This window comes from Elephantulus edwardii, unplaced genomic scaffold (genome assembly GCF_000299155.1).
Source record: "Elephantulus edwardii isolate Elephantulus edwardi_28Jun2011 unplaced genomic scaffold, EleEdw1.0 scaffold00091, whole genome shotgun sequence".
Taxonomy (NCBI): domain Eukaryota; kingdom Metazoa; phylum Chordata; class Mammalia; order Macroscelidea; family Macroscelididae; genus Elephantulus; species Elephantulus edwardii.
The window spans coordinates 6,080,401-6,093,219 of NW_006399841.1; the positions used below are offsets into that span (position 1 = coordinate 6,080,401).

Below are 12,819 nucleotides of genomic sequence, written 5' to 3' on the forward strand. Positions count from 1 at the left end.
CCCCTCTGGGAGGTCAGTTCTAACCAGTACCCAACACCCACAGCACAACCGGCTGAGATGTTGGTGATGTTCACCATCCAGAGGTCCCTTTGAAAGGCCACAGCCCGGGAAAGCCTTGTTAACCTAATGGAAGGTTCCCAGGCCTTAACCATCTGGCCACCCAGGGATTAAGGTTATGGGGCATCTCTACACCTGGGAACTCTCAGAGTCATCCACAGAGTGGGCATGAGCCTCGGGTCAGCTACCTCCCGCTGTGGAGTCAGTTACCTTTACGGGGAAGAGCTTTTGCTGTACATGGAAATTTCATGAAAACCTTCAGGTTCTCCGCTTTCCTGGATTTCTCACAAGACCTTCTGGTACCCCACCGGAGGCCTTCATGAAGAGGCCTCTTCCGTGTCTTCCGACCTCCTCAGCCAAGCTAGTGCCCTCTGCACCTCCCTGGAGCCGGATGCCAGCCCGGAGCAGCTTCACCTCACTGGTTTCTAAGCCTTTTTATTAAAAAAAAAGAAATTTTTAAGCCTTTTCTTTTTCCCCAGTAGAAAAATTCCCTTTTCCAACCTAATTCATGGCTGAAAGAAACACCATGATATAAAGAATATGCTACTAGCATCACTGATTAATTGACATTGATAACACATACTTCTTAGAAAGCTGATGAGTAAGAACAACGAGATTCATTTGAAAAGCCCCAACTGGACCTCGGGAGGTCAGCAGTCTTGGGCTCTGGTTAGGATCAACTCTGGTGCTTGGTCCTGCATGGAGAAGTCCTGGCTGGTCCACAGGGGTCGGGATAGATTGTCTCCATCAGCCTGGCTTCCAGAGTGCTTCAGTCTGTCTTCAGTGGGAGGTGAGGGGAGGCGATCTCCCCATGGCCAGCACTAAGGGTGTCACCCAGTGCTGGGGGCCAGGCTGGCGGAGGGCTTCCTGGGGTCAGTGTGTGCTACTAATGATAGAAGAGCATGTGTTTCAGGAAGTGCTAACATATCTGTGGTTTGTTTTGGTATGTTGTTTTGTTTTTTCTTTTCTGAAAGCAAAATCTCTTTCTTTAAATAGAACATGCATCCACACCAGCCCAGCAGCCATGGGGTTGGGCTTGGGCTCATGGGGACCCCCTAGCGTTGGCAGCAGCTGGTTTGGGGGAAGAAGCTCTGTGAGACTTTCTTCTGATAACCAGGCTCTCCTGGGTGGACCTGAACCTCCAACATTTTGTTGAACAGCCAAGCTTGTTAACCATTTGCATCATCAAGGGACTCCACAGGAGATGTGTTGTAATTATATGCTGTTGTTAGGTGCCACCAAGTCAATTGTGACTCATAGCAACCCACTAACAGCAGATCTGAACGTTGTCCTGTCCCGTCCTCAACATCTCTGAGATAAACAAACCCATTGTTACAGTCACTGTGTCAATCTGTCTTGTTGAGGGTCTTCCACTTTCTCAGACCCTCTGCCTTTTCCAGAATGATGTCCTTCCCCCAAGTCTGGCCCTCCTGACAACATGGCTAAAATATGTAAGGGGAAGTTTCACCAGCCTTGTCTCTAGGGAGCATCCTGCCTGCACTTTCTTCAACACAGACTTGCTTGTTCCTTCTGCAGTCTGTGGGATATTCTATACTCTTCTCCAATACAGCTCAAAGACATTGAGTCTTCCTCTGTCTTCCTTATTCACTGTCCAACTTTCTGATGGACAAGTTTAACTGAAAAGACCCTGGATGGCTCGGATGCACCTTAGTCTTTAACTGATACATTGCTCTTTAGCACTTTGCAAATGTACAAATATACAGTTCAATGAATTCTCAACTAAATGCGAAAATCAACTATCTGAGGGTCCTTGAACATTCTGGAGTGTTCAAAAGCTGCAGTTCAGAAACCTCCATGAAGGAAGGAAGTTGTGGTTGCTGAGCTGGGGCCCCCAGGACCTGCTAGGTTTCCATACAACGGAAGTTTGCATTCAAGGGAGAAAAGTTTACTTTTCACTCTGGAAGGTGGGTGGCCCAGGGAGCCTGCCAGCTTCAGCGCCCCTGTCGTCTCACACCCTGGGGTTCTTGAGTGGCCTGGCTGGACACGCAGGCTGAGGGCTGAGCATCTGGATGTGTCATAGAAGGCTGCATTTGCTGTCGCATGAGGGGCGTCAGGCCCAGCTGTGTTCAGGACCATTTGTTTCCGGCTGGGCCTGTGTGTAGCCAGCCAGGCGGCCTGCCTGTGGGGAAGGCCGGCAGCTCCAGCCCAGCCTGCCCAGAGGCCCCTGCTGGGTGTTCACAGGCCAGATTCAGAGACACCCACGTGCCATCACTAACCTCATCTCCACTTGGTTTTCTCCTCAGGAAGATGGGAGGCCAGGCACCTTCCCCCACCGCCAGGGTCTCCCGGGGAGAACGGCCCTCAAAGGCAGGTGAGCCAAACCCCAAACCTGCTGCCATGAAGTTGATTCCAGCTCACGGGCACCAGGGGCCTCAGTTAGTGCTGTGCTCAGGCTTGATTTACAGCTGTGACCTTGCACAGACCAACGGGTCTCTCTTCTGAGGCGGCTCTGGGAGAATGCAAACTGCTAACACTTTAGCATTTGCCATTTTGGTTATTAGCATCTTGTAACCTTGTATAGCACTCTGGGATCCCTCAAAGATGATACTAAAAAAAATCCCTCCAAGACGATACCAGAAAGTTCCCAAACCTCTCCTGTCAAGTCAGCCCCACCTCCCAGTGGCCCACGTGTCACAGAGTAGGGCTGCTTCAAAGGGGGGACGGGGGTCCTCCCCTCATCGCCCATCCTCCTGGGGTGGCAGGAGTGCAGCCCAGCCAGGACCCCCCGGCCCACTTCACCAAACCGAGGAAACACGGCCTGGGTGCTCATTCAAGGCCAGGATGGTAAGACTTCGTGTCACATGCCGTGGGCATGCCGCCGGGGGACTACCCCAGTAAAGGACATCATGCTGACAAAGGTAAGAGGGCCCAGACAAAGAGAGGAGGGTCCCCCATGAGATGGACTGTGCACTGGTTACAGCAACAGCACTGAGCGTGTCGGAGACCGTGAGGAAGGCCCGGGTCGGGCACGGTTCTGCTCACAGCGTGGCCACGAGTCCTGGTCGACCTGATGTACTTAACAACATGAACCCACGGGGCAGGGGTCACATGGGACCGGCCTCAGGCCCCAGACCAGCACCCTTACCTGCTCACAGGCTTCCGGCTGCTCCGCTGTCCTCCTCTCACACCCTGTGCCTCCGGGTCCCTGCAGGGCACGGAGCCTCCGAGGGCTGAAGAAAGGACAGCCCCAAACCAAAAGGGCTGGAGAATGGACAACCCAAAACCAAAACCGCGATTCCTGGTGACACCGTGTGTTTTCCTTAGGACTGTCAACGCCTGGCCTTTGTGTTTGGTTTTTGGCAGCTCCATACCAGGCTTTCTTCCATGGCGCAGCTGGGAGGATTCGAGCTGCCAACCTTTTGTTTAATAGCTGCATGTAAATCACTAGCACCACCCAGGGGCAAGGGGACAGCGAAGGTGCAATGCTAGCAACAGGGAACAGGTTTATCTGTCACCCCTACCAGCTGACACTGTTTCTTATGAAATGGACCTCTGGCCCAGGGAAACAAGAAACCAAGATTATTCTGTACTCTTTTAAACATATCCTACACTGTCTTCTAAATTAAGGCAAAAATTGTCTGGACAGGACAAAAGCCGGGACAAAAATTTCCTAGTGAGGAGAAGCATTTGCAAGAGCTTGAAGGGATTCCACCAACTCCCTGCTTTCTTTTCTAAGACTCTGAGCTCCTACAAGGCGCCCAAGCCCTTGCCTGGGATGCATGGGCAACTTCCAATGAAAAGCTCCTGGGACACCCCAGAAGCAGTTCTGTAAGCACTCGGTGTCACACTCGGCTGTGTGTCAGTTGGAGCTGTGACTTCTGGTCACAGTTAAGGACACCCTAGGTCAGCTGCCTGGCTATCTGCTAAGACCTTCAACCACACCTGGACTTTCCGCTGCGTCCTTCTTGAGGGCAAAGCCCCAGCAGGTCAACTATTAGAAGCAAAGTCATCTAAGACTGGGAGAATCGGCATTGAGTTAGGTCTTCACCACAGGCCTCAGCATTCCACAGCCTGGTGCTGCAGATTTTAAGGTCTAATGTGCCTTTGGACTATACTTGCCCAAAGCAACTTGGATGAGAACAAAGCTTCTTTTTTTTTAGCTTTATTATTATTATTAATTTTAATGAAAATTTAGAGATTTTGGATTTCCATTCATTCATTGTTGCACTTTTCTCTCTGTCCACCCCTCCCCTCCAGTTCGCTCTTCTCTTTGAAAAGTAAAATTCTTTCATTGTTACACAATCTCTCCCCGCCAAGTCCACTCCACTATGGAGAACAAAGCTTCTCAAATGTGAAAGAGCACGTGGGGCTATTCCACTAGCAAGCTGACCTCATGAAGGGCTGCGTTGGAGAGTCTGGGGTCCTGCACCTCTAACCAGCTCCCAGGTGATGCTTCTTGTGGTTGGACCACACTTTGCACACAGCCTGGAAGATTCTAGATCCCAGCCCTGTCCCATGGCATCTGTTTCTTGTAAAGGGGGGGGGGAGGAGTGATCCCAGGTGACACTTGTATTGTGAAGAATTACTGTCTGGTGTGATGGTTAAGCTTCGTCAGTTGGTTTAGCTAAGTGAAGGCACCTGGTCAATCACTGGGTGTGGCTGTGAAGGTAAGAACAGTTGACAGATATTTACAGCCAGTTACTATTCTCAGTGATGTGCGTGGGCCTCACCCAATCCATTTAGGGCCTGATGAGCAAAAGCAGGTTTCCCAAAGAATAAGGAATTTTACCCCACAGGAGCTTGGTCACGTAATCCCTAGTGAGTTGCCTGGATAACTCAGAGGCAGCGGTTCAAATCCACCAGCAGGTCCGTGGGAGAAAGGAAGGCAGCGTCCTTCATCACCATTTTCATTGCCTTGGACACTTGCCCGAGGGTCATTATGAGCCAGCACCGACTTGACTGGCATGAGAACTCAAGACAAATCCTGTCCTCAAGGCCGCCAGACTGTCCAGCCTGCCATCACCCTCATAACGGAGTCAGTTCCTTAAATCTGTGTCTACCATACTGGTTCGACTTCATGGAGAACGCTGACTAAATACACCTGGGTTTAGAGGCGCAGCCTCTCCTCGTTAATCTCTACATTCACCTGGGCAAGTAACTGCGAAGACCATGGCCTGGATTAGGCTCACCTTAGTCTCCAGACTGACATCATAGTTTTTAGCACTTTGGAGAGGTCCCGGATAACAGACTTACCCAATGCAGTTAGGTTTTTTTTATTTTCCTGGCTAATGGTTCTCAATCTCGTCTCCATCTATCATGGTGCTGCCAATTGGCTGAGTGATGAGAATCTGTTTCCTTGATGTTGAGCTTCAATCCATATTGAAGACTACAGTCCTTGACCTTCTGCAGAAGATGCTTCAGATTCTCCTCAGTTTCAGTGGGCAAGGTTATGTCCTCTGCATAACACAGGTTGTTGATGAGTCTTCCTCCAATCCTGATGTCACATTCCTCCTCATAAAGCCCAGCCTCCGAATGATTTGTTGAAGATAGGATGCATCCCTGACGTACTCCTTTTGCGATTTTGAATCATGCAGTGTTTCCTTGCTTTGTTCTGATGACTCCTTCTGGGTTCAATATAGCTTTCACACAAGCACAATCAGGTACTGAGATTCCCAATCTTCTCAAGCGGAGCCACAACTTTGTGTGACCCACGTGGTCAAATGCCTTTGAGTAGTCAATGAAACACAGATAGACATTTCTCTGGTAGTCTCTACTTTCAGCCACGATCCATCTGATGTCCCTAGCACCATGGCCTCTTCTACACTCAGCCTGTACTTCTGGTAGTTCTCTGTTAATGTTCTATTCCAGTCATTTTTGGATAATCTTCAGCAAGACTTTGCTTGCATGTGATATTAGTGATACTGTTTGATAATTTCCACACGCTGTCGGATCACCCTTTTTTGGAATGGGAATAAATATATCTTTTCCAGTCAGCTGGCCAGGTGTCTGTCCTCCAGATTTCTTGGCACAACCTGGTAAGCACATCTAAGGCACTCCTCCCATTTTCATACAAGCAAGTGAATGGATATCATTTTACAGAAAGAAAAAGAGGGAAATACAAATTAAACACTGCATGCTTAACTGTAAGCTAAAACTCCACTCTATGACTATTTCCCTACTTGGAGAGAAAAACCAAAGTTGAGTAGGTTGCGCAAGGTTTCTGCGTGGTGCAACCAGTAAACCTGACTACTATCCAAAAGATGGTGGTTCAGACCCATCCCATGGTGTTGAGCAAGAAAGGTCTGCTTATCTGTCCTGTCAAGATTACAACCAAGAACCCTCCTTCTCCTCTGTTACACATAAGGTTACCATGGGTCAAAGTCAACTCCAAGGTAGCGCATTTTTGTTTTAAACACTGTACAGGACATGATCTTGATAAAAAAAAAAACAACTTTATTTCCAGCGTGGTTTTACAGCCTAGCTTCTAGTTTAATAAGATGTCCTCTGCAGTTGGCCAAATCAATATTTTATTTAAAAATAAACCCGTACACACACAGAGTAACAGAAGCTGCAGACTTGAGGCATGCTGTCTGGGGAGAGGTTGGCCACCCAGGGCATCTACAGCCCTGCTTCGCTTGAAGAAGCACGTGTATTTTCCAGAGCATGTCAACAAGCTGGCGAAGTTAAGAGGTGACGTGTTTTTATAGAAGACTTAAGGCAGCTCACTCCAGAGGAATGTGAAGGAGAAGCAGACTCACTCATGAGTTTCTGGAAATTTCTTGTATTACATGGGCCATTGGGACCTGAGGTGGGTCTAAGAGCAGCTGGGGAGGGACCAGATTTATCGGGGGTGGGGGACGGGCTGCTTTGTTTTCTGAGACAGGGGGAGGAATGGTCTCTAAGGAGACCGGAAAAGAGGCTGACCAGCCCTGGGCATGGGCACCCTGGAGGGCAGGAGGAAAGTGGCAGGGCCTGTCCCCTGCCCACCAGCCTGGGCAGGATGTTGACACAGGAGCACAGCATCAGCGGTCTTCCTCAGGTCACTCACTCGCTCGCCGGTCCTCATGTCCCGCAGAGCCTCCTCATGGCTGTCCTCACACGGCTGCATCTTTGGGAGGAAACGGCAGGGCAGGTCAGCTAGCTGGGGACACTCAGAGCCACACACCAGAAGGCTGGACCCCAAGCTCAGCACTGTACACCCCCCCCCCAACCCCGTCCCAGTTTTCTGTGGAAGTCTTTGTTGACTAACCCATCCAGGACCCAGGGAACAGGTGGTTCCCGCCAACACGTTCCTGGGATGCAGCTGTCACAGCTGTAGTTTGTGCTGCTGCCTGTCAGAGGCCTGTATAGCTAGAGTCTGCCAGGCGAGTCCACCTGGGATGGACATGTGTGACACGATTGTGTAAACACTTATTATATTACCAAGAAAACACTCCCCCTTAACTTCAGCATGCCTTCTATTATTGAAAGCACATAGCAACAACAACAACAACAACAACAACAACAAAATATAAGGCAGAAACAATTTGGCCACAGAATTATTCAAATACTTGTCTGAAGCAATGAAATGTAGCCGAAATGAGCACCTATCCCAACTCCTCCCCCCTTTTGGTCTCCGAGCGACCCCCATCGAGTGCCTTGCACGGATTCTTCTGGCGAGCTCCTCCGTTACTGTGAGTAGGATAATCACACCAATATCTCTCCACTTCAGACATGACCTATTAATGTCTTTCCCCCACAGCCTATTATTTTTTATTTCTCACTCACATTTAAAAAAACCGTTTTACTAAGAAAATTCACATACCCTATAATTCACTCACTTAAATGTACAACTCAGTGGCTTTTAGTATCTATTAGTGGATCTGCTACCACAATTTTATCTCATTTTCATTTCAATCTGTATTCGGAACAGACCATTCGGGAGGCTGGGCTCGATGAGGCGGAATGTGGCATCAGGATTGGAAAAGACTCATCAATAACCTGTGTTAAGCAGTTGATACAACCTTGCTGAAACTAAGGAGGGCCTGAAGCATTTGCTACAGAGGGTCAAGGCCTGTATCTGCAATATGGATTGAAGCTCAATATCAGAAATGCATATTCTCACCACTGGGCCGATTGGCAGCATCATAACAGATGGAGAAGAAATCGAGATAGTTAACAATGTCAGCTTGCTAAGTTTTACAATCAACACTCTTGGAACCAGCAGACAGGAAATCAAAAGATTAATTGCATTAGGAAAATCTGCTGTCAGGGACCTCTCCAGAGTGCCAAAGAGCAATGAGGTCTAGCAACTAAGGTGCACCTGATGTAGGCCATGATCTTTGCAATTACCTGGTATGCATCAGAGATCTGGACAATGACCAAAGAGGACAGAAGAAGAATTGATGCCATTGAGTTGTGGTCCTGGAGAAGAATATTGAACATACATGGACTGCCAAGAGAACGAACATTTCTGTCCTGGACAAGGTGAAGCTAAGCAGTCCAAGAATTTTGAGGCTCTGTCTCATCTACTTTGACAATGTTGCCAGAAAGGTCCAGTCCTTGGGGAAGGACATCATGCTTGGAAGGGTGGAGGGAGAGTATAGGAGAGGCCCTGGATGAGATGGATTGGCACAATAACTGGGGTAATAAAGGTAGGTGTGTCTGAGACAGTGAGATTGGCCCAGGATAAAGCAGAGTTCAGTGCTATTTGCATAGGGTCCTTTGAGTTCTAGTTGAGTAACAACAACATTATATAAAATAAACATCTTGTGCTCTTTAGCTATTATCACTGTTTTATATCACCTCTACCCTCTAATCTTCTACCCTTATCAGCCACTAATTGAGATTTGCCTGGTCTGGACATGCCCAGGGAATGAGACCATACAATAGATGGGATTCTGTGGCTGGATTCTTTCCTTTTTAATTTTTTTATTATTTTTGTGTGTGTGTGTACCGTCAAATCAGATCTGACTGGTACAGGAGGAGATTGCCCCTCCTTCTCCAGTAGAGGGAATTAGAACCGTGTACCTCTAGGATTGCAGTGTAGCTTCTTGCCACTAGGCCACCAGAGCTCCCTAGATTCTTTCATTTAATTTTTCATTTAATATCCCATTAACTTGTAGCCAATGACTGTTAGAAAGAAACAAAACATCCTGCTTTGCCAGCCTTTCTGGATGATTGCTGTGCACCATCAGGTCAGAACCAACCCATTGCTGACCTTCCAGTGGGTTCTCAGAGGCGGTCAATTGCACAGGAAGAGAATGCCCATCTTTCTTCCAGAGAGGAGCTGGTGTATTTGAACTGTGTGCCTTTGAGACTGCAGTGCAGCTTCTTACCACTAGGCCACCAGAGCTCCTTTTCTGTTGGGTAACACTGATAATACATCCAACATCTTAGTGTACATACCCTGATATACGCACATCCTCTGATACGTACCAGGGATGTAGATGGGGACTTAAGAACATAGAAACAAAAAGATCAATGGATAAACAGACAATAAAGAAGAGCAAAGAAGAACTGGGGCCTTTGGATTATGATGTGTTGGTGAAGAACAGTGAATACACCATGAGCAATCAAAAGAAGAAACAGCTGACTTAGAAGTGGAGTCAGAATATCTCTTAGAAGCAAGGATGATGAGACTTCTCCTCACAGGCTTAGGGCATCCTGTCAGGAGGGACTGGCCTCTGGAGAAGGACACCATGTTTGGAAAAGTCGGTGGTCAGTGAAAAAAGGAGACCCTCAACAGGATGGAGTGACCTGGGACAGCAACAACATGCTTGAGCATAGAAAGACAGTGAGGAGGGGAGCTCTGGTGGCCTAGTGGCAAGGAGCTACAACTACAATCCCAGAGGCTCACGGTTCGAATCCACCAGATGCTCTGCCGGGAAAGGAAGGACAATTTCCTCCTGTACCAGTTAGATCTGATTTGACGGTACACACACACAAATATATATATATGTATATATATGTGTATATATATGTATAGAAAGACAGTGAGGGTCGCAGCCGGACTGCGGAAGGTTCATTCTATTTACTCTGTTGCACTGAGGGTTGCTGTGGATCGACTCACAGACCGTTAAGAACAATGACACAAGAGTCTTAGACTTAAGGATGTTCACTGAACACTATGTAACAGCAAAGGGGGGAGGGGCAAGCATGACAAAACCTACCTTAATGTTTCCAAATAAAGTATTTATGCAAACTGTAGCACAGTCAGGCAACAAAACATCACAGAACTATGAAGAACGATGAAGAAAAACAACACTGGTGACATGTTTGCTATGTGGTAACATTTAAAAAGTTATAAAAACTGTGCATAAAGTCTGATTCCTTGGATAAAAATATCCTTAAATAGTTCCAGAGGGGAAGCACTGGGCGGGATAGGCATTCAGGTGCTATTTCTAGAAGGGGTGATGACAGATAGTTTTTATTTCTAATTTTTTTTCTTCTCTGCCTTGTTTTTTTTTAAACTGCCCTACATTTTCTTTTTTGCCATTAGGAGAAGGAGGGTCATCAGGAAATGCTTAGCTGCCCGCACACCTCTGCGTAGCCCCATTCACGGTGGCCAGGATGGGGGGAGTGACTGAGGGGCCCACCACCAACCGAATGGACTAAGAGAAGGGGAAGGGACACACACTAGGATAATACGAGGCCAGGGGAGATGTTTTGACACGTGCCACAGCATGGATGAGGCTTGGAAAGACAGTTCTACGTGAAGTTAGCCAACTATACAAGGACAAGTATTCCATGACCCCATTCATTTGAAATAGCTGGAAGAAGCAACATGCACAGAGACCAAAAGTGTCCATCGTTATGAGCTGCAGAAATCAGGGAGGGGGAAACTGTTTAGGGGGCCGTGGAATTGGGGAAAGGGTTGCATTGGGATAATGGCTGCACTGGAGCTATGGTGGCCTAGTGAGTAAGAAGTTGCTTTGCCAACGTCAAAGCATGAGGTTCAAATCCACCAGTGACTCCATGGAAGAACGATGGGCATTCTCCTCTTGTGTGATTTACAGCCTCTGAAAACCTGCTGGAGGGTCAGCTATGAGTCGGTTTTGACTCGACAACACCCACAACAACATAACAATGGTTGCATGACATAATTAAAAACAGCACATATCATCTAGAACCTAAAACTCACCTCAACGCTACAACCACTGACCAAGGTAGATGAAAGATGCAGAAAACGAGAGTCCAGCAGTTTAGCAAAGTCCCTTATCATCACTGAGCTGCTATGTGGTTTGCTAGATATACTATCACCAGGAGGAAAGAAGTCAGACACTGAGCCTGCGGGCAGGGATCCGAGCAGGGTGCAGGGGTCTCGTTTTCTGCTGCCCAGTCCCCAGGCCCTAAACGACTCACATGTTCGCAGTGGGCCCGAGCACAGCCTCCCTGTTGCAAGACCTCCTCCTCGAGGATCTGCCCTTTCAGAAGCCCTCTGTGGGCACGCGAGGCCACTCACCTGCTGACTGTTTGACACAGGAGATCTTGTAGGACATCCACAAGCTCAGCATACACAGCACGGTGGCCAGGAAGCCGAAGATCTACACAGGAGAGAGGGAGGGGCTGGTGGCAGGCGCTCTCGTCTTCTGCGGTTCTCTGGTCCCCTGCCCTGACCGTGACCAGAAGGAACCTGGGGAGTCCTTTAGACCCACCACCTCAACCTCCTCTGGTGCCCAGGTGAGGCCCCGCAGATCAGTCACTGATGCTGGGCCCCGTGGCTAGGCTGGGATGGCCAGCAGTCGCTTCTGGCTCTCCACTTTCCGTTCTCCCCACAGAAGTCCTGATTCTCGAGTGGGAAAATGTCTACATGAGCTTCCTACTTGGAAAGGTGGAGAGAAGCAGGAGTACTTAGAGGCGTAAGGAAAGCTCTGGCTCTTTGCTCAGCTCCTGCCTGTGGAAGGGTTCGATCTTCGGGTCCTAACACTATCCCCTCACCCCCAGTGTCCTCTGCATGTCACTGCAAACCAGCACCGTGTCTAGATTCTTCAGAGACTTGATCCAGGCCCTGCAAACTCTACGAGTGTCCCACATTATGTGTCTTCAGTTTGAAATGATAGAGAGATATTGGTTCTAGGATAAATAATGACAGAAACACGTCTTAGATCTTCTTCTGTATCAGAGATCAGCCCACTTCAGCTGCAGGGCCAGATCACCATCTGGTTTTGTAAATAAAGTTTTATTGGAACACAGCCGTATCTATTTGCTTCTAGTTTGTGGATGGGTGCTTTCGTGTTCTGATGGTCTCCTGAATGGCCAGCAAGATACAGACTATAGGTGGTATTCCCTGGTCTGTCTTTGCCTGTCTCTCTCTTTCTCCAGACCAGGGAATCCTGCCTGGGAGACCCCTTAATAAAGCTTCTTTAGATGCTCTGCCGGGGAAGGAGGGGCAATCTCCTCCTGTACCAGTCAGATCTGATTTGACGGTACACGCACACAAAAATAAAAAAAAAAAAATAAAAAAGCTTCTTTAGCTTAAAAAAATAAAATTATATATATGTATGTATATATATATGTATGTATATATGTATATGTATATGTATATATATAAAATAAAGAGCTCTGAGGGTGCAGTCTGAAGTATGGTGAGCTGCTAACCACTCACAAGGGACTGTAAAGTTCAATTTGCATTTTAAACATGAAAGTAGATTTTATTGGGGTAGCACGATTTGCATTTCATCTGTAAATTTTATCTGGCCTTGCCCAGAGGTGCACAGTTCAAATCCACCAGATGCTCTGCCGGGGAAGGAGGGACAATCTCCTCCTGTACCAGTCAGATCTGATTTGACGGTACACTCACACAAAAATAATAAAATAAAA

General features: G+C 47.9%; 1 protein-coding gene across 1 annotated transcript in view; it reads right to left on the bottom strand.

Annotated features, from left to right (window-relative positions):
• Positions 1-2,128: 2,128 nt before the first annotated feature.
• The window catches only part of LOC102846414 (CKLF-like MARVEL transmembrane domain-containing protein 4-like), a 22,449-nt gene continuing 11,758 nt past the window's right edge, over positions 2,129-12,819 (bottom strand). Inside the window, exons 4-8 of the mRNA XM_006890665.1 lie at positions 11,462-11,543; positions 11,141-11,286; positions 7,067-7,126; positions 3,164-3,223; positions 2,129-2,197 (exon numbers count right to left, since the gene is read on the bottom strand). Coding sequence (XP_006890727.1) covers positions 2,129-2,197; positions 3,164-3,223; positions 7,067-7,126; positions 11,141-11,286; positions 11,462-11,543 — 417 coding nt within the window. The remainder of the gene's footprint in view (positions 2,198-3,163; positions 3,224-7,066; positions 7,127-11,140; positions 11,287-11,461; positions 11,544-12,819) is intronic.